General features: G+C 35.3%; 1 protein-coding gene across 12 annotated transcripts in view; it reads right to left on the bottom strand.

The window, feature by feature from the left end:
- Positions 1-24526, bottom strand: part of ITGB3BP (integrin subunit beta 3 binding protein) — a 72701-nt gene that overhangs the window by 11271 nt on the left and 36904 nt on the right. For 11 of the 12 annotated variants that reach the window (XR_007155235.1, XR_007155234.1, XR_007155236.1 and 8 more), the window contains 4 exons: positions 18783-18849; positions 5053-5131; positions 4518-4614; positions 4009-4068 (listed from right to left, as the gene is read on the bottom strand). Coding sequence is in view for 8 of the 12 variants with exons in the window: in XM_047873812.1 (XP_047729768.1) it covers positions 4009-4068; positions 4518-4614; positions 5053-5131; positions 18783-18849 (303 nt within the window). In the remaining 4 variants the exon portion in view is untranslated. The remainder of the gene's footprint in view (positions 1-4008; positions 4069-4517; positions 4615-5052; positions 5132-18782; positions 18850-24526) is intronic. The other variant, XM_047873809.1, reaches the window with a different exon arrangement.

The raw sequence follows: 24526 nt of genomic DNA, 5'->3' as shown, positions 1-24526 counted from the left end.
TACATGAAAATTGAATCCTGATACAGAGCTGAGGACTACAGTTGTACATTAATGTATATCTGTGTCACCAAAACTAATACCTCCATTTTTTATCTCCAGATAAACCAAGAACGTTAAGACATAGGAAGGAATTTTTGTTGTTTCTTCTAAAGCTCATCATGTCTAAACTTCAGACTCCAGTGCTTTTAAAACTGAAGTATTTGTCTGAACAAAGATATTGTTTAATGTTAAGGTATGAAAAACTAAAAGGGTAGTAGTCTTCTAGGGAGTGAAATCACTTGGCCGACATGATAAATGCTTTTTCAAGACTGAGTGGAGGAAAGAACAACATAATTTTAAGTTAAAAAATACTTCAGTGGATGGTTAGAATGAAAAGGCAGTATCAAACTACTTTATAGTCTTAGAACAGAAAGAGTTTAAAATTTGTCCTCTAGTCCAAGAATCTGAAAACTTTAAAATCCTATAACCCAGATGAATTTTACAATGTAAGACAGTAAGTTAGCTAAAGAAAACAGAAACATAGTTTGTGCTTTTCTTTTGAAGGCCACAGCTAGAAATTCTGAAATATTTTGTATTATAAACAGCTGAGACAATCAACTTTTTTGAACAATGTAAAGTTTAGATGGTTACATTTCATTTCAAATATGCATACTGCAACCTACACAATTATTCTCAAAACAGATAAAATATGTTTTGGACTAAAGCTAAGTGTCTAGATTTCGTATCTTGGCAATGGCTCTACAATTTGCTTACATTCTTTTCAAAAACATTTTGTTTACTGGAAGTACTGGTCATAGACAAACAATGATGGTATTTTCTAATATCTGCAGAAAAAATGAAAATACTAAGTACTATATAATGCCATCTATTGACTTGGGAATATCTGTATTAAGTTGTTTTAAGTAGAGGTTGATTATGTAAAGTAAATAAATTTCATGCCTTACCATGTGATGATAATGTGACATTCCATCTGTATCAACTCACTGAATGGTCATGTTTTAAATCTTCAGCATAACAAATTAAGAATAATTATGAAAATTCACATCCAAATCTAACAGAAAAAGGACCTTTCATCTCATTATTTTTCTAAGAGTCATAAAGCCAATATTATTTAGGAAAGTGAGGTTAGGCTTACTTCCTAAGTAACTGAAAAAAGAAAGAAAGCTTTCCTTTGTTTAAGAAAATGGTACTTAGCAAGAGAGATCCTCTTTTATTCATATACTCTATCAAAGCATTCCCTGATTTGCAACGTCCAGTTCTTTTCAAAACTATGAAAATCTCAGTGTACCTTTTAATGTTATTGTGTATGTTTTAATTTTCCCTGAATGTTACATAAAGCCTTAAGAATGTGTGTCAGATGTCTATTTATTTAAATCACTAAGCATGTTATTTTTACAATTATACTGCTCTGCCTGTCATAAAGACTGCAATGGATGCCAAACAAGCTATTTTTCCTGACATGGAAAAATAAATAGAAGTAAAGGACCAAGCTGAGGGGGCAACAAAGCATAAATGCTGGAATTTTCCTGATATTGTCTATTTTAACTATCCTAGGAAAATTTTATGAGAATCTGAAAGACATTCTTTTGATAGTAAAACAAGTAATTTTTTTCTTAAAAAAATTTTTTTTTCAATGTTTATTTATTTTTGAGAAACAGAGAGAGACAGAGAGTAAGTGGGGGAGGGGCAGAGAGAGAGGAAGACAGAATCCGAAGCAGGTTCCAGGCTCTGAGCTGTCAATACAGAGCCTGATGCAGGGCTCGAACCCATGAAATGTGAGATCATGACCTGAGCCAAAGTCAGACGCTTAACCAACTGAGCCACCCAGATGCCCCTGTTCTTATTTTCATTCAGTACCTAATAAAACAAATCCCATACATATTATGGGAGTTGTTTTTATATTATATAATTTCTAATATTATGAATATTCCCAAAACATTTTAAAATTTAAACAATTCTAGATAATAGCATAGTAAAAGAAAGGAGTACATTAGAAATTTCTATAAAAAGCTGAAGGCTTGATCCCTAAATAAGGAATGTATATACAAAGCAAATTAGTTTCACATGCCAAAGCACTAGCAAAGTCCTTGTAAAATGAATGTGTAAATAAAAGGGGTTAAAAATTAACTCAGCAAAAAAGTTATACACGTATATACATATATATACATATATATATATGTATATATATGTATGTGTTGGTGTGTATCATCTTTAATCAAAAACAAAATAAAACCACCAAAATAAAAAAAATATATATTATGAACCAGAGAGAGAAAGAAAAACACTCAGTAAAAATACTCAAACTCATATTATAAAAAAAGTAACCTTCAAAAGATTTTTCAGACAACAATACTTTTAAAAAATTAGTTAAAAGGCTAACAAAGGTTTGAATAAACCCAGGAAATATAAAGAGCTAAAGCAGCTCTTGCCAAGAAACAGAAACAGAAGATGACATATATTGTGATATATATAGATATAAAATATATATCTATATACATAGCTACTACATATTTTATGTATCTAAATTCAGTTTTCATTTACACCACAACAAATATTCAATTCTTATTAGAAATTTTAAAACATGATTTAGTCACAGGATCTCCTTTATACATGAACAAACACTTGGCCCTTAGGGAAGGCCTGGTAAAGGGCAAGTCAGTTTTAATGCCTAAAATACTAGAAAATAGTTTTAAGGCTGGTCATGTATATACACAAAGAAGTGGTATATACTAGATAACTGAAAGGAGACAACTTTTTACCACATGTCTTAATAAATGTCTTAATAAATGTTCAGGGAGGGAAAAAATACTTTTGGAAATTTTTTTTCCCATTATTAAAATGATGATTCACTTATTTATTCTACAACTTTCCCTTCCTCATTTCTCAAAACTTGATGAAAGCCAACTATGTAAAGCCTAATTCTAGTCAATTCTAGAAAATTACAGATTAAAAAAAAATATTCATACCACTGGCACAGAATATAAAGAAGAGAGATTTCCTCTAGATGGGAAATAATAATCATTACAATTTCCCATTATGATCCTCTAAAATTTCTCATGTTAAAGGAGACTAAAACCACTGAAATCCAGGTACACATTATAATCAGGTTTCACAGTATAGGAGGGAAGAGACCTCAAGTCTTTTCTAAGAGCTGCTTTCATGTTCTTAAATTCTTGCGATCACGGCGGAAGTTAGCTGCTCAACTGAAAGGCTCAGGAAGCCTGCTCAGCTCTCTTCCCACATGAGTTCTGGAGGAGTACTGCCAGGGCTCTTGCCCTGTATTAATTACCCAGGTGGCCTCGGAAGTAAGCAGCAGGGAATCCCAACAGTTCCCGCGGCAGTCTCACCACAGACTTGTTAAAGATCCTAAATAATCCTAAATATAGTCTCATATACTAGATTGGCTGAAGTAGTTTCAGTTATGCCTCATATGTTTGCAGGGATTGCAAAATGGCATTGATGTCAGTAATATTAAAATGATCCTTCTTAAGTTGGTCTAAAGGTTTTAATATTTTATAGTCCACGATCATTTTGCTTACTGAGGTATGGATATGCATGTGTTACGGGAAAACCTGCTAATTTCGTTTCCCATACTGTGATATGCTCAGAGGCATATGGGTTCACAGTAGATCAAACATCATTAACGCTCTGAAGGTTTTCAGAACACTGGTTACCGAGTAACTTTTTACGCAATGTATAATCCTAATTCAACACCAAAAATTGTTATATATTAATGCATTGTTGCCCCTATTTGTCTGTATTCTCAAGAACTTTTAATAAAAAGACCAAATTTAAATCTTAAACTGAAAATTGTATTTCAAAAGATATTTTAAAAGTTTAATCATCAGGGAAGTTATCATAGTCTGCCAAATCCAGTATAAGGTTTTTCAAATGGGATTCATGATTTTTTAGAAGATCACACTAAAAAAGGGCTCATGATGATTGGTTTTAAATGGTGAAATGAGATGAAAGGATCTTTTTTTTATAAATTAAAACACAACTCTTTACCTTTGTTGGGAGGTCCTGAATTCTTCTTTTCAAAGAGTTTTTGTTCTGTTACTTTTGTCACTAAAAAAAAAAAAAAAAAAATCCCATGTTAAGAACTAACGTGGAATGCAAATAATTTCTCATCTTAGAAAAACTTAATGAAAAAAAATAATTTTAAGTAATACACATAGATTTCAAGTACAAAATGCAATACCTTATTATATCTTCCTTAAATAATGAGCACCAAATTTTTAAAAAGCCTAATATTCATTTGCAAAGGCATATTCTTTCCCTTCATATTCAGCAAGAATCCCTGAAATAACATATCATGGTAAAAGATATATGGCTTCTGATTTTCTAAATAATATTTTCAATACATGTCCAGTAGTGCCATAGATAAAAAAGTCTATCAGATTTAAATATGGGAAAAACTATTAGGCTTATCTCTAAAATTGAGAATATTAGAATACATATATAAGTTTACAAATAAGGAATGGAGATGTCATTGAAAACTCATGAATTTTTCTTACTTAGTTCTTTCGTTTTCTGCATTTCTTTTTGTAAGAAGAAACATGACATACGGGAGATACCAATGAGCTTTCCAAGCTCTCTACTGCCCTCCAAAGCCTAAAAGAAAGACATCTTAAATGAGTTAAGTTCTCTACAAATACAACATTGCTGACAAGTCTAGTAAAAATACAGTTTACTGGTTCTTTCATCTGAAAAACTTGAATTCTGTGGTAGGAAGTTTAACTTTTTTTCTGGTAGGTCAACTACTGCAAGCTTTAAAATGCCTGAATAAAAATAATTTATTAAAAACACTAAACATGATCCACAAATTTACTTTTAAATGTGAAAAAGCCAGATCTTACTAAAATATTATGGTTAATTAATGTTCATATAAGAAAAGAAATTCCTACATAAAAAGTAACTAGACATATTCCCTGTAAGTTCTTTCCTGGATTGGATTCTCCAATTTAGGGCTTCTTTCCTATCTTCTTTTTTCAAATGGGGTAGGAGATATATGAAAAATTATACACCTCAAAGGAAAAAAAAAAAGCAAACCTGTATACTACTTAAATTTTGCATTATCTCCAGGATTTCTTCTGATGATTTTTCAACTTGAGATAGCAACACCATGAATCTATAAATGAAAAAGTATACATATTTAGCAAGATCAGCATTTAAACACAGCACGTCATTTTCACAGCTTTAATTCTTTTTAAGAGATCTTAGGTTCATTTTTCTAATTCTTTTCTTTAAAAAGCAGTAGAAGATGTAAATGTTCCTCCATCATTCTTTCATCCCTTTACAAACACAGTGTATGTGACCAATCACCCTGTCTTTGGGATTTTCGCTGAGCAGTGGGAGAGGATGTGAAGATGTGGTTAGTTGGCTTGCTCCCTTCTCAAAGTGAACACTAATACACCATCGAAATCTGTGAGTCAGTGTTACCCAGTAATTTTTGTAATAGGAAAAGAAGTTTTACGGTTTTCATATATTTCAGTGTGAAAAAGATTACAAAGGCACTCTATTAAATTTGGAAACAAAGAAAACTTCACTTGTAATCCTATCTACTGAACCTATCTCTAGTTAGCATGTTACCATACTGGAAAAATTCTCTTAGGTTTTTGTTTTTTTTTTAATTTCTATAACTTTATATCATACTTTCTGCCCTTAATATAATATTACATATTTGTTTTTGGCCACATCAACCATATTTTTATAATTTAAAGGCTGCACAATATTGTACCTAGTAAACATACCAAAGATGATTTAACCATTCCCTTGTTCTTGCAGTTTTAGTGTCTTTTCCAATTTTATATAGTCTCATAGCTGTATATGATAATCTATATCAGTGCAGTCTAATAGAAATAAAATGTAAGCCACATATGTAATTTAAAGTTTTCTAGTAGCCACAATAAAAGAAGTAAAAAGAAATAAGTGAACTTAATTTTAATAATATATTTTATTTAACCAATATATCCAAAGTATTATCATTTCAACATGTAATCAATAAAAATTATTCATGAGATATTTTGTTTTTCTTTTTTTTCAATATATGAAGTTTATTGTCAAATTGGTTTCCATACAACACCCAGTGTTCATCCCAAAAGGTGCCCTCCTCAATACCCATCACCCACCCTCCCCTCCCTCCCATCCCCCATCAACCCTCAGTTTGTTCTCAGGTTTTAAGAGTCTCTTATGCTTTGGCTCTCTTCCACTCTAACCTCTTTTTTTTTTTTTTCCTTCCCCTGTCCCATGGGTTTTGTTAAGTTTCTCAGGATCCACATAAGAGTGAAAACATATGGTATCTGTCTTTCACTGTATGGTTTATTTCACTTAGCATAACACTCTCCAGTTCCATCCACGTTGCTACGAAGGGCCATATTTCATTCTTTCTCATTGCCATGTAGTATTCCATTGTGTATATAAACCACAATTTCTTTATCCATTCATCAGTTGCTGGACATTTAGGCTCTTTCCATAATTTGGCTATTGTTGAGAGTGCTGCTATAAACATTGGGGTACAAATGCCCCTATGCATCAGCACTCCTGTATCCCTTGGGTCAATTCCTAGCAGTGCTATTGCTGGGTCATAGGGTAGGTCTATTTTTAATTTTTTGAGGAACCTCCACACTGTTTTCCGGAGTGGCTGCACCAATTTGCATTCCCACCAACAGTGCAAGAGGGTTCCCGTTTCTCTACATCCTCTCCATTATGCTTTTTTTCAAAATCCGGTATGTACTTTATATTCATAGCACATCTCATTTCAGACTAGTCACAATTCAAATGCTCATTAGCCATGTGTGGCTGGCTAGTGACTACTGTTTCAGAGACCACAAATATATACTATTGATTTTATGAGAGAAACTAGAAATTCTATTTAAATGCTTTTCAAAATCACATCAGTGTTATCTATTAACATTTCTGTGCTATTACAAATAAGACAAATATGTTAAATTTTCATACATGATGAATAGGTACAGTATGTTTCAACCAAGTAAAATAGATTAAGTATGCAAACAAGGAATGGAGAGACAGTTATTTATGCAAAAGCTAAAACTTACGTAAGGAAAATGAGAGAGCATGTGTACGTCAGTAGGGGAGGGGCAGAGAGAGAGGGAGAGAGAATCCAGGCAGAGCTGAGATTAAGAGTCAGATGCTCAACTAACTGAGCCACCAAGGTGCCCCTATTATTATGTACTTTCAATTAAAAGTCACTTGTCTCAGGCCTTGCTTGCTTACCACCTGAACTTCAGTTGGAGAGAGAGTGTCATAAAGGAATTCCAGGCCCCTTCCACTGAGCTCTGAGAGTCTGAAGGAGCAAGAGATTTTAAATGACTCCCATTCAGGGCTGGGAACCTCCAGACTCCCCTACATTATACCAACGATCACCAACTACCTCAGGGGGCTATAGCTGAGGCAAATGCGTTACTTCGCTATGAGAAGCAATCCTAAGGGTTCTTTACCTTGCATTCTTTTCCTGGGAGGACTGAAGTGACGGAGCCTCTCTACACTGTCTTACCATACTTTAAGGAACTGATGATATTCCCTGTTGACCTTCATGGAATTGTGTGGGGGTGGGTCCTGCAGCGTTGCCGTCTTGAATGACTCCAAGAAGCTTTGTTCAGATAAAGATGTGAATGGTGCCCCCAGGAGTTGTGCAATGTAGCATCCCAAAAAGACCTGTTAGCAATTCTCTCTCAAGTTAAGATATTATTGAGGGGCTCAGCTAAGCAAACTGTTATTGACAGCCTTGGAGAGCTGTAGGAACTGAGTATCAAATATCTGGGGAAACTGTTTTTTAAGATATCCTTCACATGCGTAAGCTGCTTTTGGAGGGAAACTTGTCTTCACTGCAAGACCAAGTAAACTGGTGGACACTATTATTTTGTTTTTTATTCCCATTTATTTATTCCCATTATTTTATTTTTTTAAATTTAAATTTAATTTAATTTTTAGGTAATGTGGCTAAACTCATATGTGGCTCAAACTCATGACCCTGAGATCGAGAATCACATGCTTCACTGACTGAGCCAGTTAGGTGACTCCCCTCTTTATTTTAATCTCTTTTCCTCTCCTCCTCCTCCTTTTACTTCTTCCTAAATGAAATCAGCTCCTCCCATCTTGATGGCAACCAGTTTCTTAGAATGGGTACGCACACACGCGGGCGCGCGCACACACACCCACACACACATTCAAATCATCATGTTATACACTTTAAATACATACAATTTTATTTGTTAATTATACTTCAATAAGGCTGGGGATAATTACAAATAGAAAAAAGAAGGTTAATTACTCAGCCCGTTAACCTTCTGCCACACACATGTCCTTCTAATGTGCAATCCTGGATTTCCTACCTATTTGTTTACTTTCTGGACTAAGCTATGAACGCTACGAAAATTTTACACCAGTATTGATGGTCAATATTATAAGTACATATATGATTTGCTGGATTCCTGATGCTGCTTAACTCTCCTTTTGCTTAATTTAACAAATACTCTTTTTTTTTCACAAATCAAAAAAATGCTCAAAATAATGGTCTGATACAGTCTCTACTCTTCAATACCGAAATTAAACTCTTATATTCAGATTTCTGCCTTACTACTCTACCGACACTCTCAAAGGCCACAAATGAACTTTTAATTAATTCCATTACTAAAAACTTATATCAAAGTCACTACCTGTAAGAGACCGTTTTTGTATAAAATCTCAAGAAACCTGCAAGTTATGTGAACGTTAAAGGGACAAAATCCCAAGCACCTGGGTGGCTTAATCGGTTAAGCATCTGACTTTGGCTCAGGTTGTGATCTCATGGCTCGTGAGTTCGAGTCCTATGTCAGGCTCTGTGCTGACAGCTCAGAGCCTGGAGCCTGCTTTGGATTCTGTGTCTCCCTCTCTCTCTGCCCTTCCTCTGGTTGCGCTCTGTCTCTCTCTAAAAGGAAAGGGAAAAAAAAGGGACAAAATCCTCAGGTTTTTCTTTACCCTCCTAATACTTCCTATGTCTTATACAGAAAAAGGTAAATAGGTCACAGAACCTCTATTTATCTAATTAATTCTATTTATCTAAACTGATTATTTTGGATGACAGCTGGACTGTAATAATGAAATATATTGCTAAATTTTTTTTGAGCTCTTTCTAAAGTCAAAACACTATACTTGTTGCTTTATAAGCTACAAGCTATATCTTAACCTTTAAAATAACTCTCTGCAGTAAATATTATCTCCATTTTACAGATATGGAAACCAAAACACAAATTATTTAATTATTCAGGGTTAAACAATAAGGAACATAGTCAATGTGCATTCTTTGAGATTTTCTTTTTTTTTTACATATATTTTTAAAATCTAAATTTTAGTTAACATGCAGTGTAGTACTGGTTTTAGGAGAATTAAGTGATTCATCACTTATATACAACACACAGTGCTCATCACAAGTGCCCTCTTTAGTACCCATCACCCAGTTAGCCCATCCCCCACCTACCTTTCCTCCAGCAACCCTCGGTTTGTTCTATGTATTTAGGAGTCTCTTATGGTTTGCCTCCCTTTCTTGTCTTATTTTTCCTTCCCTTCCGCTATGTTCATCTGTTTTCTTTCTTAAATTTCACATGAGTGAAATTACACTCTATGTCTTTTTTGATTGACCTATTTCGCTTAGCATAATATATTCTAGCTCCATCCACATCATTGCAAATGGCAAGATTACAGTGTTTTTGATGGCCGAGTGATATTCCATTACACACTCGCACGCACGTGCACACACACACACACATCTTCTTTATCTATTCTTCAGTCAATGGATATTTGGGCTCTCCCCATAGTTTGGCTATTGTTGATAATGCTGCTGTAAACACTGGGGTGCGTGTTCCTCTTCAAATCTGTATTTTTGTATCCTTTGGGTGGATACCTAATAGTGCAATTGCTGGATTGTAGGGTAGTTCTAGCTTTAGTTTCTTGAGGCACCTCCATATTGCTCTCAAGAGTGGCTGCACCAGTTTGCATTCCCACCAACAGCGCAAGAGGGTTCCCCTTTTCTCTCCATCCTCACCAACACTTATTCTTTCCTATGTTGTTAATTTTAGCCATTCTGACAGGTGTGAGGTGGTAATCTCATTATGGTTCTGATTTGTATTTTCCTGATGATAAGTGATGTTGGGCATCTTTTCATGTGTCTGCTAGACATCTGGATGTCTTCTTTGGAAAAGTGTCTATTCATGTCTTCTGCCCATTTTTTTTTTCTTTTATTTATTTATTTTGAGAGAGAGCATGTGCACGAGTGGGGGAGGGGCAGAGAGAGGGAGAGGGAAAGAATCCCAAGCAGGCTTTGATGCAGGGCTTGAACCCACAAACTGTGTGATCACGACCTGAACCGAAATCAAGAGTTAGATGCTTAAGCGCCCCTTCTGCCCATTTCTCAACTGAGTTATTTGTTTTTTGGGTGTTAAGTTTGGTAAGTTCTTTATAGATTTTTGATACTCACCCCCTATCTGTTATGTCATTCCCAAATATCTTCTCCCATTCCATAGGCTGCCTTTTAGTTTTGTTGATTGTTTCCTTGCTGTGCAGAGGCTTTTTATCTTGAAGTCCCAACAGTTTGCTTTTGTTTCCCTTGCCTTTGGGGATGTGTCTGGTAAGAAGTTGCTGTGGCCAACGTCAAAGAGGTTGCTGCCTGTGTCCTCCTCTAGGATTTTGATGGTTTCCTGTCTCACATTTAGGTCTTTCATCCATTTTGAATTTATTTGCATGTATGGTGTAAGAAAGTGGTCTAGTTTCATTCTTCTGCATGTCGCCGTCCAGTTTTCTCAACACCATTTGTTGAAGAAACTGTCTTTTTCCATTGGATATTCTTCCCTGCTTTGTCCAAGATTAGTTGACCATATAGCTGTGGGTCCATTTCTGGATTTTCTATTTTGTTCCATTCATCTACATGTCTATTTTTGTGCCAGGACTGTACTCTCTCGATGACTACAGCTTTGTAATATAGCTTGAAATCTGGAATCGATGCCTCCAGTTTTGTTTTTTTCAGGATTGCTTTGGCTATTCAGGGTCTTTTGTGGTTCCATACATTTTGTGGTTGCATAAATTTTAGGACTGTTTGTTCTAGCTTTCTGAAAAATGCTGGTGGTATTTTTTTTTAAGTTTATTTATTTTGAAAGAGAGAGAGACAGACAGACAGAGAGGGAGGGAGGGGAAGGGGCAGAGAGAGAGAGAGAGAGAGAGAGAGAGAGAGAGAATTCCAAGCAGCTCTGCATGGAGCCTGATGTGGGTCTTGAACCCATGAACCATGAGATCATGACCTGAACCAAAATCAAGAGTCAGACTCTTAACTGACTGAGCCATCCAGGAGTCCCACTGTTGGTATTTTGGTAGGGATTGCATTAAATGTATAATGTGTAGATTGCTTTGGGTAGTACAGACATCTTAACAATGTCTGTTCTTCCTATCTATGAGCACGGAATGTTTTTCCATTTCTTTGTGTCCTCTTTAATTTCTTTCATAAGTGTTGTATAGTTTTCAGAGTATAGATCTTTTACCACTTTACTTAGGTTTATTCCTAGGTACCTTATTGTTGTCTGCAAATAGAGATAGTTTTATTTCTTCCTTTCCAAATGGATGCCTTTGTTTTCTTCCTTTCTTTCTTCATTCCCTCCCTCCTTTTCTTCCTTCCCTCTAATTGCTCTGATTAGAATTGCCAGTAAAATGTTGAACACCAGTGGTGAAAATGGGCATGGCTATCTTGTTACTGATCTTTGGGGAAAGTTTTTCATTCTTCCATGTCAAGAATTTTGAACAGCTGAAAAATAAGTCTCTTAATAAATATACAGAATATAGGCATAACTTCATTTTCATTTTTAAGTTTTTGATAAGCATTTTATTTTTTTTTTTTTAAGTATTTTATTGAGAGAGAGGGAAAGAGAATCCCTTAGAGCAGGCTCCAAACTGTCAGCCCAGAGCCCGACACAGGGCTTGAACCCACAAACCATGAAATCATGACCTGAGCCTAAATCAAGAGTCAGATGCTTAACCAACTGAACCATTCAGGCATCCCTCCTTGATAAGCGTTTTCAACTAACTCACCCCTAGAGATCCTGATTTAAGCAGAAAGTGATTCATAACTCAGATTCCTGTTGCATGACTGAATACTTAAAACACAGTAAAGAGAAACTCAGACATAGAATTCTGAACAGTGGCTACCTGTCACAGTTAATTGTATACATAACATACAAATAGAAAACCCAGTTCTGGCATAATTCATTACAATGATAAAGGTTTTATTTGAATTAGTATGGAATTTTTTTAAATGTTTATTTATTTTGAGAGAGAGAGAGACAGAGAGAGAGAGAGAGACAGCATAAGCAGAGAGGGGAAGAGAGAGAGAGAGAAAGAAAGGACAGAGAGAGACCCAAGCAGGCTCCATGCTCAGTGCAGAGCACAATGTGGGGCTCGAGCCCACAAACCATGAGATCATGACCTGAGCCGAAATCAAGTATTGGACGCTTAACTGACTGAGCTACTAGGTGCCCTGAATTTTTTTTTTTTAAATCTAAAAAATTACCTTTATGTCTACAAGAGAATAAACCAGTGGTTAAAAATAAGCTTTATACAATAGGAGGGATTTTTGTGGTGATGAGAATGTCCCGTATCTTGACTGTGGTGGCAGATACTTGAAACTGGATGTGATAAAGTTACATAGAACTAAACACACACACACAGAGTACATGTGAAACTTGAGAAATCTGAATAAAAATCAGTGGATTGTGGCAATGTCAATTTCCTGGTTGTGATACTGTCCTACAGTTTTGCAAGATGTTATCATGTCAGGAAAGGGGGAAAAGGGTACACATGATCTCTATGTTTCACTTCTCACAGTAGCATGTCAATCTACAGGCTGAAAATAAGAAGTTTAATGGAAATAAACCCTACAAAAGGACGGTCACCATTATTGCATTTTCAGAGCAATGACAGTAGGCAGCAGCAAACTGCCAAGAGGAAGAAAAGCCAATGGCAGTGAATTATATAATATATTTTCCTTTCAGCATATAAAGGATATGGAAGTTCACATAAAATAGTAATGTGTAGGTGGTTGTTTATAAATGAGCTTTATTGACATGTCACTAATGGCTTGTTTTCTGTGGAAAAACATTTAAACCTAGAACATGGAACCATATTTTCCTATTGGAAGAATTCTTATGTTTTAAACTTGCTAAGTTGATTAACAGGGTGTCGTTTGAGGACAAATACATAACTGAAAAACAAAAAGCATACACAAGTATACATGGTATGCCATCTTTGTATGAAATGAGAAATCAGAAAAAAGAAATGAAAGGACTTAATTTTATAAAAATAAACATAGCAAAGGTAAACCAGAAACTAATGAATTTGGTTACCTACAGGGAGTAGGTAGAAAGAATGGGGCAGGGAATGACACTTCTCTGAACATACTTTTTTGTAAAGTTTTGGCTTTTGGAACATATTAATGTTTTACAGAGTTAAAGAGTGAAATTAAATTTAAAAAGATGAGAATATTTAAATTGAGTACAAACAGAAACAAGAGAACCTAACCACTTGAAATGAATAACTAACTCTTCAAACAAACAACTAATCCAAGTAATGTGGAGAAAAAGGAACCTTTGTGTGCTCCTGGTGGGGATGCACACTGGTGCAGCCACTGTAGAAAACAGTGTTTTTGGAAGTTCTTCAAAAAGTTAAAAATAGAACTATCCTAGTATCTGGTAATCGCACCACTGGGTATTTACCCACCCCCCCACCCCCCGCATAAAAAAACACTAATTCAAAGGGATACGTGCAGTTTTATGTTTATTACAGCACTATTTACAATAGTCAAATTATGGAAGCAGCCCAAGTGTCCAGTGACTGATGAATGGATAAAGATGTACACATACACATATACATACAGTGGAATATTACTCAGCCATAAAAAAGAATGAAATCTTGCCATTTGTAACAACATGGATGGGGCTAGAGAGTATAATGCTAAGTAAAATAAGTTAGTCTGAGAAAGACAGATACTGTATGATTTCACTCATATGTGGAATTTAAGAAACAAAACAAATGAGCAAAGGAAAAAAAGAGAAACCAAGAAACAGATTCTTATCGATACAGAACAAATTGATGGTTATCAGAGGGGAGGTGGGTGGGGGGATGGGTGAAATAGGTGACAGGGATTAAAGAGTACACTTATCATGATGAACACTGAGTATTGTATAGAATTCTTGAATTGCTATATTGTACACCTGAAACTAATAAAACACTGTATGTTAACTATACTGGAATTAAAATAAAAAAAAACTTAAAGAACTAATCCAAGTAGCTTTGGAACAGTAATTTGACTATATACTGTCAACAGTATTATTAGTTGTCTTATTAAAGACAACAAAAGATTGCAAACAAATCTTGAGTGCTTTGCAGTTTTGTTTTTAGTAGTGCTATGAGTGCAGGAATTCTGAAACTATTTTGTGTATGTGATAAGAATAAGCAAATGTGAAAATATATTGCTGCTGTTAGGAACCAAAGATCTAATGTTTGAGAAGAGGTGAGAATATGGAAAGAGGGAAGGCAAGGAAAAAACCTTTATCACTATGAACTCATGAATTTTAAAAAGGCCGACTAATAGAAGGAAGGATGGAGTTAGAAAATCACCACAGTATAACCACCTTAGTAAAAACTAAGTAAGGTAGACTATCTTCCCAGTGTGGGTGGGCATCATTCAATCTGTTGAGGGGCTAAACAGAACAAAAGTGGAGGAAGGGGGGATTGGTGCCCTGCTTGCCTGCCTGAATTGGGACACTGCTCTTTTCCTGCTCTTGAACTAGGATTTATACCATCAGCTCTCCTGATTATCAGGCCTTTGGACTTGAACTAGAATCACACGGCTGGCTTTCTTGGGTCTCAGGCTTGCAGATGGTAGATGGTGAGACTTAGCCTCTATAATTTTATGAGCCAATTCTTCATAATCAATGTATCTCTACATATGCAAGTATTTATATATATATATATATATATACACATATATATATATACACACACACACATATATATCTCATTATCAATACATTTTAATTAAGAATTATATCTATACCATTTTATTATCTTCAAATATTATATTTTATTAATACTGTATTATTATTATATTCTTACATATATATGTATCTGCTATTGGTTCTGTTTCTCTGGACAACCCTAACCTACACAATTGCCAAAACAAAATATAAAATGCTATGATCATTTAAAATTGATGTACAAAAGTGAAATGTTCAATTTAAAATTAAAAAAAAAACCCAAGTCTTTACAATGGCTTTACAGGATAATAAAAGAAATTTAAACAAGTGGAATAAATGAAGAACCCATTACTAAAGCTGGTAAATGGCTTTACTGACTAGGATTGAATAATTTTATGAGTGGAAAAAACAATCAGCAAGCCATAATTTTTATCTAATGAAAAATATCTTGGCTTGTCCTTAAGTTCACTAATTTTAGTATCAAGTCATGGAGTACTATACGTAAATAACAGCGATCTTTAGAAATTAAAAATATAGGCAAATTCCTAAGTGAACCATAACAAGGGTTCTTGTTCCTCCCTTGCTACTTGAAAGCCCACTGCTATGAGAGCTGTTGTTAAAAATCTGGATATAAGCAAATTGATGGGTTCAGAAAAATAAGGAAGGGAAGAAAGTATAAAAAGTTAGAGTAGCTTAAGAGGAGCTGATTGGGAGGAAAGCAAAGGTAAGTTTGGCTTCTTATGTGGTATTGCTGTTGTTTCAAAACATTTCTTCCTTCACTGCCTACTTTTACTCCTAAGTTTGTTACACTTTATATAATTATATCAGAAATTCATTTGGTTTCACAGGTATCTGCTTTCAAAATAGGATTATACATGATTCAAAAACTGTTACTTGCCACTTGCTCTCACTGTATGTCCTTTTGGACAATTTGAGATTTTTACATCTGTATATCTTGCCAATTTAAAAAGACATTAAATAAGTTAAACAAAAAGCGAATGCTTGTCTCTCAATATCTAGTTGAGATTGATTTCACTGAGGAAATGGGAACTTTGCTTAGGGAAAGGAAGGAGTAGTAATTTACAACAAAAATATGTGTGGGACAGGGTACATGAAAAGATTTGGAGCTGGGGGAACATGGCTAGGAAAAGCAGCTAGTAAAAACAGATTAAAGGGGTACAATAACGTACGAGATGCCAAACAGAGAAAATTTCTTTGAGAAACTCTTCCCTTTGTCCTTGCTGTACTCTTAATGGCATTCAATTTTTGTATATTTTAACCTAGACTAATACTATAGTTCAGCTACATTATGAAAAAATAGACTTCTGGGGTTATAACCACAAATTACGACGCCGTTTGTATGGAAAATGCATTCTAAATTCCACTCAAATGATTTAAAAAACATTTTGAAACATACCTTATAACCTTTCTCTAAGTTTGGAAAGGTATGCTAAGTTACAACATAAGACCATAAGCTCCCAAAGGGGAGAAACTTCATCTTCTTCATCTTTACCCATCCATCACATTGAGTGGCACACAGACGATATAGCTGAAAGGGTAAATGAGCTGAACATATGAACTACTTTGAAAATTTAACCCCCTATTCTGCTTAATTCAATTTTTCCAGCCTCACTGGATAGATGTAAGAATTCTTTCCAGAACATATGTGGAAAGTAGATTTTTGTAGATAATATCTTCATTCAAGGCAACACTGGCTGGCCAATATGAAAACAGTTGGATGCTGGCATATAGGTCCCCTAGGTTCCTCGGGATCCCTTACTCTGCGGGCTTCATTCATTGTGTTCCTAGCTCTTGAGCCAGATCTTTGTTAGGCATTATGTTCCCAGACAATGTATTACTTTTCCACCTATGTAAAATCTGAAAAGGGCATTTTCCTCAGTTTTACCTTAAGCTAGTCTCTTATTCATGGGCTTGGAAACTGGGCTCAATGAGTATTAAAATTAAGATATCAGATACCATGATCACATGAACACTGTAAAATACACCACAAAGTATTTTCTTCTTTGAAAAGAACACTTAGGGATGCCTGGGTGGCTCAGTCAGTTAAGTGTCAGGTCATAATCTCATGGTTTGTGAGTTCCAATCTCACACCAGGCTCTCTGCTGTCAGTGCAGAGCCTGCTTCAGATCCTCTGTCTCCCTCTCTCTCTGCCCCTACCATGCTCGGGCACGCACTTTTGTGCATGCTATCAAAAATAAATAAACATTAAAAAAAGAAAAGAAGAATACTTCAACTCAGATATAAACTTTTTTAATTTCTGCAAATAAGTTATTCTCTTACATTATTACTTTTACAAATATGACCCTTTTCTTTCAAGACACATGTGTGTGTGGCACAAAAACAGACACTCAGATCAATGGAACAGAACAGAAAACCCAGAAATGGACCCACAAACGTATGGGCAACTAATCTTTGACAAAGCAGGAAAGAATATCCAATGGAATAAAGACAGTCTCTTCAGCAAGTGGTGCTGGGAAAACTGGACAGCAACATGCAGAACAATGAACCTGGACCACTTTCTTATACCATACACAAAAATAAACTCAAAATGAATGAAAGACCTAAATGTAAGACAGGAAGCCATCAAAATCCTCAAGGAGAAAGCAGGCAAAAACCTCTTTGACCTTGGCTGCAGCAACTGCTTATGCAACATGTCTCCGGGGGCAAGAGAAACAAAAGCAAAATGAACTATTGGGACCTCATCAAAATAAAAAGCTTCTGCATAGCAAAGGAAACAATCAGCAAAACCAAAAGGCAACTGAAAGGGAGAAGATATTTGCAAACGACATATCAGAAAAAGGGTTAGTATCCAAAATCTATAAAGAACTTATCAAACTCAACACCCAAAAAACAAATCATCCAGTGAAGAAACGGGCAAAAGACATGAATAGACACTTCTCCAAAGAAGACATCCAGATGGCCAATTGACACATGAAAAAATGCTCAATATCACTCATCATCAGGGAAATACAAATCAAACCCACAATGAGATACCACCTTACACCTGTCAAAATGGCTAACATTAACAACTCAGGCAACAACAGATGTTGGTGAGGATGCGGAGAAAGAGGATCTCTTTTGCATTGTTGGTGGGAATGCAAGCTGGTGCAGCCTCTCTGGAAAACAGCATGGAGGTTCCTCAAAAAACTAAAAATAGAACTACCCTATGACCCAGCAATTGCACTACTAGGCATTTATCCAAGGGATACAGGTGTGCTGTTTCGAAAGGACACATGCACCCCCATGTTTATAGCAGCACTATCAACAATAGCCGAAGTATGGAAAGAGTCCGGATGTCCATTGATGGATGAATGGATAAGAAGATGTGGTATATATATACAATGGAATATTACTCGGCAATCAAAAAGAATAAAATCTTGCCATTTGCAACTATGTGGACAGAACTAGAGGGTATGATGCTAAGCCAAATTAGTCAGAGAAAGACAAATGTCATATGACTTCACTCATATGAGGAATTTAAGATACAAAACAGATGAACATGAGGGAAGGGAAGCAAAAATAATATAGAAACAGGGAGGGGGACAAAACATAAGAGACTTTTAAATATAGAGAACAGAGGGTTACTGGAGGGGTTGTGGGAGGGGGGATGGGCTAAATGGATAAGGGGCATTAAGGAATCTACTCCTGAAATCATTGTTGCACTATATATGATAACTAACTTGAGTGTAAATTAAAACAAATTAAAAAGACACATGTGTATAATTATTTTAAAAACAACAAACTTACTCATCGTCTTTTGTTGTAGATTCCTTCCTTTCATTTAAACTGAGGTGATTCATTTTTTTCCTCTTTCCTATATACATACAGTAAAAAGAAGAACATAAAGTTAAGGGAAAATTGTCAAGTTTTAAATAGAATTAGTTCGCCAAAGTTTAAATAGAAGCTAAAGGGGTAGACAAAAGGGAGTAGGAAAAGAAAAAGTATCCTGCAATTTGTTATGGGAAAAAAATCATTATTATGAGTAACTTTTCAATAGCTATTTTTTTTTTTTTATTTTCAAATCTCCACCCCCCCCCCCTTTTTAAATTTTAGAAAGAGTGCATGGGGGTGGGAGAGGTGGGGTGAAGGAGGGGCAGAGGGAGAGAGAGAGAGAGAGAGAGAGAAAGAATCCTAAGCAGGGTCTACACTCAGCAGAGAGCCCCATGCGGGGCTCAATCTTATGACCCTTGAATCATGAACTGAGCTGAAATCAAGAGTTGGATGCTCAACCATCTTAAGCACTCAGGTGCCCCCCCCCCAATCTCTCTATTTTTTATTCATGAGGACATTATATAGGAAAAAGAATCTTTACTAGATGAAGGATACTTTCATCAGATAGTTTAATAAAAAACATTATTTTAAAGTTTCTAGTTTGTATTATTTCACCCCTATTTTTTGCCTCAAAGTTAACAAGGGGTGGGTGCTATGCTTCCAGCTAGAAAATAGTGAGTTCCTAGTGATATCACAGTAAAATAAATTTGATATTAGGAATCAACATACCTGATTTTAACTGCATATTGAAAAAATGCATATTGATTTAGTAAATTCTTGGAAAGGTCTGTGTGCTGGGTTGAAATGTAAATTTGATTATATAGTTCTGGTAGAATATGATGTTTGCACTTATTAGTGGTCAATTACTATTATCATAGATAATATTAGTCATAGATAATTGTTTCATAGTCTCCCCATTTAGTTATTTTTTTCTATTGTACTGCATAGTACAGTAATCCATATACTTTAAACATATTTTATGTATAATGATACAATAATTTAATTTAAATACAACAATAATACAAACAATATTTGAGAACATATTAGCAAAAAGATTCTTAACGTCTTACATATACTGGCCTTTAATAAATGTTTGTTGAATGAATAAGGAAGCAAATAAATGAATAATCCAAACTTTTCACTGAAAAACAGTCCAGAGAAATCACTTTTTAAAATGTATAACTGGTAAAAAAATAAATGAATAAATAAAATAAAATGGGGGCGCCTGGGTGGCGCAGTTGGTTAAGCGTCCGACTTCAGCCAGGTCACGATCTCGCGGTCCGTGAGTTCGAGCCCCGCGTCGGGCTCTGGGCTGATGGCTCAGAGCCTGGAGCCTGTTTCCGATTCTGTGTCTCCCTCTCTCTCTGCCCCTCCCCCGTTCATGCTCTGTCTCTCTCTGTCCCAAAAATAAATAAACGTTGAAAAACAAAAAAAAATTAAAAAAAAATAATAAAATAAAATAAAATGTAGAACTGGTGACAACCTCAACGTATTTTTTTTAAATTTTTTTTTCAATGTTTATTTATTTGTGGGACAGAGAGAGACAGAGGATAAACGGGCGAGGGGCAGAGAGAGAGGGAGACACAGAATCAGAAACAGGCTCCAGGCTCCAGGCTCTGAGCCATCAGCCCAGAGCCTGACGCGGGGCTCGAACTCACGGACCACGAGATCGTGACCCGGCCGAAGTCAGACGCTTAACCGACTGCGCACCCAGGCGCCCCCAAACTGTATATTTTTAAGTTTATTTTGAGAGAGAGAGAGAGAGAGAGCAAGCAGGGTAGGGGCAGAGAGAGAAGGAGCGAGCGAACCCCTAGCAGGCTCCACACTGTCAGTGTGCAGAGGTCTGAGCCACCCAGGTACACAAACTGTATTTTATTTTATTTTTTTTTAATTTTTTTTTTCAACGTTTTTATTTATTTTTGGGACAGAGAGAGACAGAGCATGAATGGGGGAGGGGCAGAGAGAGAGGGAGACACAGAATCAGAAACAGGCTCCAGGCTCCGAGCCATCAGCCCAGAGCCTGACGCGGGGCTCGAACTCACGGACCGCAAGATCGTGACCTGGCTGAAGTCGGACGCCTAACCGACTGCGCCACCCAGGTGCCCCACAAACTGTATTTTAGATAATAGTTAATGAAGACAGTTTCTCTGTAAAGAAGCATTCGTATTAATAAATGAGAGCTAGGGGCGACTGCGCCACCCAGGCGCCCCAACCTCTACGTATTTTTATGCAGTTCCATTTGTTCAACAACTGGCACAAGAACTCTTACTCAACATTCTCATTATTTTTCTAAAAAAATTGATACAATCTACCATGAAAACCTAGCTCACATTTTCCAACAGAAATATAATGTGAGCCACTTATGTAATTCAAACTCTTCTACTAGTGAAATTCTTTAGAGGAAAAAAATAGTGAAATAAACTTTAATATTTCATTTAACCCAATATACACAACATACTATAATTTTAACACATAATAATATAAGATTATTAATGAGATCATTCATATTCTCTTTTTCACACCGTCTGATATCTGGTGTGTATTTTACACTTATAGCACATCTCGATTCTGATCTACCTTCTAAATGCTCTATACCTAAACATATTGGACAGTACAGCTCTATGTAATACTTCAGGAGGATCCAATACTTCCAGATGAAACCCAGTACACAGAAAACACAAAGGCAATTTCTTTACATTTTCAAATGTAATTTATTAACATATCAGAGTAGTCTGGAATGGACTTTCCAATGCTGGTTTACTCTTTTTTCTTCACTTAATTCTTATTCCATTACTCTTACTTGCTCCTATTACTAGAGGAAAAGCTCATTTTTACTTATACCAAATATACTTATACCAAAGTATACTTACTTTGGTAAGTAAGTTTACTTATACCAAATATACCAAAGTATATTTTCTATTCTCTGGTATTTGTAATTTTACTAAGTTGGTTCTGAAATTGATGAACAATAATTACCCTCATTATTACTTTGGATCTGCGGCTTCTTTCGAAAAAATCATGTAACTAAATTATCTCAAAATAGTCTTTAAAACCCCAAAAAGAAAATCTTGTGATTCAGAAGTTGTGCTAAAGTACTAGTTATCTCTCTTGTTTATTAACTTTTTATTATTTGACTTGTCTATATCCCTAAATTCCAAATAGTAAGAGTTTATTTAACAAAGAATTAAAGGGAAAAACAGTAACAATATTTTATTTATGATTTTAGAGAACTTTGAGGAAAAAGCCTATTAAAATCCATCTCTTTTAAAAAAAAATCAAGCTAAAAATGTATCTGTTTTGTAGAAAACTACAAATGAAATTCCAGGATACACATTGAACCTTTATTTCAGAGAATCTTTGCCTAAAGGTTAATACTAGTTTCCTGAATTTTGTACCATGCTGTCTGCATTCAATAAAGCTCCAAAATTAAGTTACTTTGTTCCTTTAACTTGTAATTAATTTTCACATTTTAGCACCATCAGTCAATAAAGTTAGGTGAGAAATAGTAAAAGAATGCTTTATTTGAATTTTCACCAGGTGGTCAATGCCTGTTGAAACATTTTTATTATTGTAAGGGGATTAGTTAGATATCTTATCCTATAAAATGCAATCAATAGCATTAATCTCCATCTTCTCATGAAAGGACTTACGCTTCTGATATACTTTCCAACTGTTAAATAGGAGGAGTTTTAATATCTCTAAGAATAACACTTGGACCAGTTATCAGAGACTGTTTAGACTCTACTATATCATTAAGAGTATTCCAGGGGTGCCTGGGTGGCTCAGTTGGTTGAGCGTTTGACTTTGGCTCAGGTCATGATCTCATGGTTTGTGAGTTCGAGTCCTGCTTTGCACTCTGTGCTGACAGCTCAGAGCCTGGAGCCTGCTTCAGATTCTGTCTCCCTCTCTCTCTGCCCCTCCCCCGCTAATGCTCTGTCTGTCTCTCAAAAATAAACACTAAAAAAATAAAAAAAAAAAAAGAGAGAGTATTCCAGTTACTTAATAATTACTTCCTTGATTTCGTTTCATTCTATTAACAATGAACATATGTTAAAGAGCCACAGATTATAAATGGTCTTTTTCTTGCTAGGTTATACATAACAAACAGTTGTGTATGTGGCTCCCTTTAAAGGAGTTTCACAATACACTGATGAAAAATGTACCATCACTGAATCTGGACTATATTCAAAATTGTATTTAGACTTTCTGGTAAGGCTCAAGGAGCCCTTTCTCTAACCAGCGAAGATAACTTTCAACAGACCACAATGTTTAGAAATACAATCAATGACCTTAATGGCTAACACTTACACAGTATTTTTAGGACCAGGAACTGATTTAAATGTTACGTATATAAACTAATCTGCAAAACTGAATTGGTCATTCTTATTCCCATTTTACAGATGAGGAAACAGAGGCACAGAATGACTACATAACTTATCCAAGGCCCTAAAGCTAGTAAGTGGCAGAGTTAGGATCTAACCCCAGTCATCTGGCTACAAAGATTGTTCTCTTAACCAGGATGCTACACTTATTTAAACAGGTTTAGGTTGGTATTATGCTGTTTCCAGATATGTACACTTTATAGTTGACATACATCTTAGGCATCATTTGGTCCCAAACCAAAAGTTATGAGTTGAGGAAAACCTTGACCCAGACAGGTTCAAGTGATTTGTCTAAGGTATTACACACTAGTTAGTAATTTTTTTCTAAAAGAGTTATTGCCAGATCAAGTTAGAGCCTGTAGGCTAAGAGGCAAATGAAATCATGTTATTCTTTTAGTTAACCGCATTATTATTATTAAACAAGAGTGGAGAGTGAGGAACCTCTTTAGAGGATCAATTTATGAAAAATAACAATGCTAATGGTTCCTTTTTTAAAATTCAAAATACTTTTATTGAGTCCCATGTATGGAAATGTAATATTGTTAAAATATTTCCTATATTATTGAAAAGAAAGGTATCAATGAGAAAATCAATTGCTTTTTAGCTATTAAAACATTAATATTTGAGAAGCAGAATGGTAAGTTTTTAAAGCTTTCGCCCAAATTAGACTCACATTAAGAAGCATTTGGCTCATATATCTCAAACTGCTCATCAGATATTTAAACTGATAATTTATCAGCTCCTTTGAAATACATATTGTCTGTCCCTTCTCCCACTTAAAAAGAAATCAGTCTTGCTAGAGATCTACCATTTGATTAGTCTTTTCAAAGAACCTGCTTTTGATTTTGTTGCTTTTCTTTATTATTATCTTATTTTCTATTTAATAGTTTCTATCTTTTACTATTTCCTTTCTTATATTTTGGGAGGTTCTATTTTTTTCCATCTTTTGGAGTTGAATGCTTGCCTCATGGGTTTTCAATCATTCTTCCTTCTTTTTTTTAAAAATTTAAAAAAATGTTGATTTATTTTTGAGAGTCAGATAGAGACAGAGAATGAGCAGGGAAGAGGCAGAGAGAGAGGGAGACACAGAATCTGAAGCAGGCTCCAGGCTTTGAGCTGTCAGCACAGAGCCTGATGCGGGGCTTGAACTCACAAACCGTGAGATCATTACCTGAGCCGAAGTCAGTTGTTTAACTGACTAAGCCACCCAGGCACCCCAATCATTCTTCCTTTCTAAATATATGCATTTATAAGTATAAAATTTCCACTAAGAACTGTTTTAGTATAATGCAGTATTCAGGTATAAATTTTTCCTCTAAGTTTTCTGTTTTCATTATC

Source organism: Prionailurus viverrinus, chromosome C1 (assembly GCF_022837055.1).
Source record: "Prionailurus viverrinus isolate Anna chromosome C1, UM_Priviv_1.0, whole genome shotgun sequence".
Classification (NCBI taxonomy): Eukaryota; Metazoa; Chordata; class Mammalia; order Carnivora; family Felidae; genus Prionailurus; species Prionailurus viverrinus.
This window is presented reverse-complemented; position numbering and strand designations above follow the sequence as displayed.